The sequence below is a fragment of the Anarrhichthys ocellatus genome, unplaced genomic scaffold (assembly GCF_004355925.1).
Source record: "Anarrhichthys ocellatus isolate YVR2014 unplaced genomic scaffold, GSC_Weel_1.0 scaffold15, whole genome shotgun sequence".
Taxonomy (NCBI): Eukaryota; Metazoa; Chordata; class Actinopteri; order Perciformes; family Anarhichadidae; genus Anarrhichthys; species Anarrhichthys ocellatus.
The window spans coordinates 7,010,995-7,014,663 of NW_022280045.1; the positions used below are offsets into that span (position 1 = coordinate 7,010,995).

At 41.4% G+C, this 3,669-nt stretch overlaps 1 protein-coding gene across 1 annotated transcript; it reads left to right on the forward strand.

The window, feature by feature from the left end:
- Nucleotides 1–485: 485 nt before the first annotated feature.
- gdf15 (Growth differentiation factor-15) lies at nucleotides 486–2,106 on the forward strand. The gene is made up of 2 exons (XM_031854668.1): nucleotides 486–825; nucleotides 1,233–2,106. The coding sequence occupies exons 1-2, from the start codon at nucleotides 486–488 to the stop codon at nucleotides 2,030–2,032; spliced, it is 1,140 nt and encodes a 379-aa protein (XP_031710528.1). The 3' UTR covers nucleotides 2,033–2,106.
- The last annotated feature ends 1,563 nt before the right edge of the window (nucleotides 2,107–3,669 follow it).

Here is a 3,669-nt window from a genome sequence, read left to right on the forward strand (position 1 = left end):
GGCGGAGCTAATGTAATTGCTCATTTTCCTCCTCCTTCAAACTGGTAACTATAAGACATATGGTAATTTATTTGATTAAGTGATGCATAACTGGCAAATCATGGTGGCTTGGCATGCTGAGGTGCACACTGTCTACTTGTGACGTAACCAAATCACATCCAGAACTCCCTTTATTTTATGTCTCTCCTCTCTCTAATCTGGATATCTAAAGGATCTGCTAAAACTGAAAAAAATAACTGAAAAAAAGCTGCTAATGTTGAAATTAATTTCACAGATTTCTTATTTAATAAGTCACATGTTGTTGACACACTGCTGCAAAATGTTGCCACATAATGACATTTGGCCCTTGCTGAGCCCATCAAAGGCTCACCTGACTAACCAGGGGTGTGGCAACACAGAAGCTCTATAAATAAAAGCATGTAAAGAATTTCATTCATAACCCCAGCTGCAGCAGTCTCAAACCAAACCTACCTGTCAGGCTCACCATGCTCAGATCACGCACACTCCACCAACTCCTCTCCTGCATGCTGCTGCTCCTTGTCTCCCTCTCGAGCTCAGGGGAGAGCCGGCCTCACGAGGCCCACAAAGGCACACCTGATGCGCACAGCCAGAGGGTGCTACTTCTGGAGGCGGTGAAGACCGGGATCCTCGGCTCGTTGGGTATGGACAGGGAGCCCAGGCCAACCCGAAAGGCCTCGGAGGAAGAGCTGAGGAGGATGTATCAGCTCTACAGGGAAAAAGTGAGAGAGATGAGAGGAAATTCCAGCCAGCTGATGAAGGAAACCTGGCAATCAACCGTGTCTACTGTGCTCTTTCCAGCTACAGGTGAGATACATTTTTGTTCGACATCGGAAGACACTTAGGCCTAATTTAGTCATTGATGTATAAAGCCAATTTGGAAAGTTAGAGTGGGAGTAGGAAAGAACGTTACATGAATAGTTCAAGTACCTCTGCAGATTCAGACAAAAGGTCTTGTACCAGCGTGCTTTTAGAAACCATGAGCGTGATAGGCACACCTTGTACTTTATGTTACACTTTGAGCACATGTTTTTCCACAGTGTCATCAATGATAAAGCAATCAATGTCAGCATTGGAATTCAAAATAAAACTGTATGATTCATTTTTCCACTCTCAGTTGTTCCACATCATGATGTTGCCCAAATGTCAAATCATTACAGGATGTTGCCAACTTTGGTTCTAATGAAGCTTTTCTTTATATATTTGTTTTCTAGTGGAGTCAATAAAAGTGGTCCGGAGAAGAGAACATCCACATTCAGGTCAACGCATGCAGTGGTACAGAGCTGTTTTCCACAAAAACCCCAATATCCAGACTGAACTGACACTAACTCGGGCTGAGCTGAAGATTTCCAGGCAGATTTTAGATAAACCCACTTCAGTTCTGCCTGGGACAAGACAAGAGATCAAAGTTAAAGTCAAAAGGAGGACACCGATGAACTCTGCTGCATGGACACACATAAACTCTCCAATACGTGCCAATGTGTCAAGCACTCAAGATTTGATGCTGGACATCAGCCCTGAGGTGGAGAGGTGGTTGAAGTCTGATGTTGGAGAGGCACTAGTTGTGGTTGTGGGGATAGCTGTGGGCATAAAAGATGCCCTCAAGGCAAACCCAACCCTTTCTCTGGAATTGGGCCTCAGACAGCCCAAACCGGCCCTGAAGACGAGGCTGCGTCGCTCTAACAAGGAAGACGTCTGCAATGATCAAGGATGGTGCTGCCGGAAGTCTGTCACTGTGTCCTTCAAAGACATCGGCTGGACGGATTGGGTGGTGGCCCCGACTGAGTACACAATGCATTTCTGCGACGGCACCTGCCCCCACAACTACAAGCCTGCGAGCATGCACACGCAGGTGAAGTCTCGGCTGCATCAGATTAACAAAGGAGGGTCACCTCGCCCCTGCTGCGTGCCGGCGGCCTACGAGCCAATGGTCCTAATGCACTATGACAGTAGGGGAAACTTGAAGCTGACTCCTTTCGACGACTTGATTGTCACTAAATGTCACTGTGCCTGAGGAGGTGTGCCTTTTTTAAGTTAAACCTTTGGGAGACAGTAGTCACTAAAAGATGTTACATGCTGATTGTGTTGTCTAAGGAACATTTTTTTCACAGCTGCATAATTATTGTTTTTCACTGGTTAACAAAGTAAAAATTGCAATGATCCACTTTATTTTAAAGAAAATCATGTTACTGCTGCGCAGAGGCACTGTTTTGTTTTGCATTGTGGATCAAGCTGTAGATCTGTTCATTCATGTTTTTAATTTATTTAAAATGTATTTATGGACCTAAACTTATATTTGTGTTTTATTATTGTCGTTGTTTTATGTTACAGCATATTTTAGTACTATTTAATTTGATTGTCATTATTTGAAGTACTGCATTGTTTTATGAGGCACAGGGTTTTAATATTTAGTTTGTTGTCTTATACATTTCAATAATGATATGAAAACATAAATAAATGTTTTGATTTATTCACACTAAACTGTTGCACTTGAATATACCAACTTGTACATTTCATAATAAACACACGAGCATGATACGTTCTCATATTTGTCATCTATCCAAAGACATCAGCCACTGTATATTACAAAGGTCACGGTGTGACAGAGAAATCCGCCTGTAAAGATATGACAACTTCTATCTCTCATTAAAGACCTTGAAGTTGTGCTCACTGTGGCCTTGACCAGCTGGTGAAGGAACACATCATTGGTTTAATTTGAAAGGGAAAATAGGAAAAGCTGCTTGCTGTGTAAACTCCAGACTGCTCAGATTACATATCAATAACGATACTGTAAATGCAATTTTCATTACAGATTATCAAAGCTTCTTTGATAATATTTACTTTCAAGTGCTGTTGAGATAAGTTACTAGAAAAAGAACAAACGATCATGTGCAATATCCTACGATAAGTATGATTGCCAAGACAAGAAAAAATAATTCACATTAGAAAAAATTGCTCATAAGTGGAGCTCAAAATGTGCCAAAGTGCAGCTCAAGATTTTGGGCAATACACAGAGCACCATGATGAGAAGTGTGCTATTGAGTGAGGGAACTGAAGTGAAAGGAAATTAGTGAAAAAGCTCCTCTGAAATACTTCTAGTTGAATTATTCCAAGTTGGGTAAAGGTCACTTGAATATGAGCATGTGTTGTTTTACAATTAATAAAGTAGATGCATTAAAGAGTGGGGCGTATTGAGTGACCCTGGACGACTGAATAAATAGGCAGACCAATAAATAGGTGATTAATCACAGCTGCAGACACAAGTGCTAGCTGTAGTTACACTTTTCTTCTGGTAAATTCAGACCTGTGCCGAGAAACTGCTCACTCACTTCTTTGTTTTTGTCCTGTTACTATTTGTTTCAGGGATGACACCCTCAGTTATTACACAACTGTGGGATGATGTAAAGGTCCTCAATCTTAGATTCTGAAAGGTCCTGAGTTGCAGTATACACCCAAAGTATACAAGTATAAAAGAAATAGGGACAGTATTTATCAAGGAGCTTCTGTGTCTGACAGCATGTACTCATTAGCCGCTATTTGGCTTTAATCATCACGCAGCCTTACCGGAAAACTATTGCTGAAATGATTCCAGAATGACAGGAAACCAAAATAATAAAAGAAAAGCAAAGAAAATGTCATGGCCCGTAAACC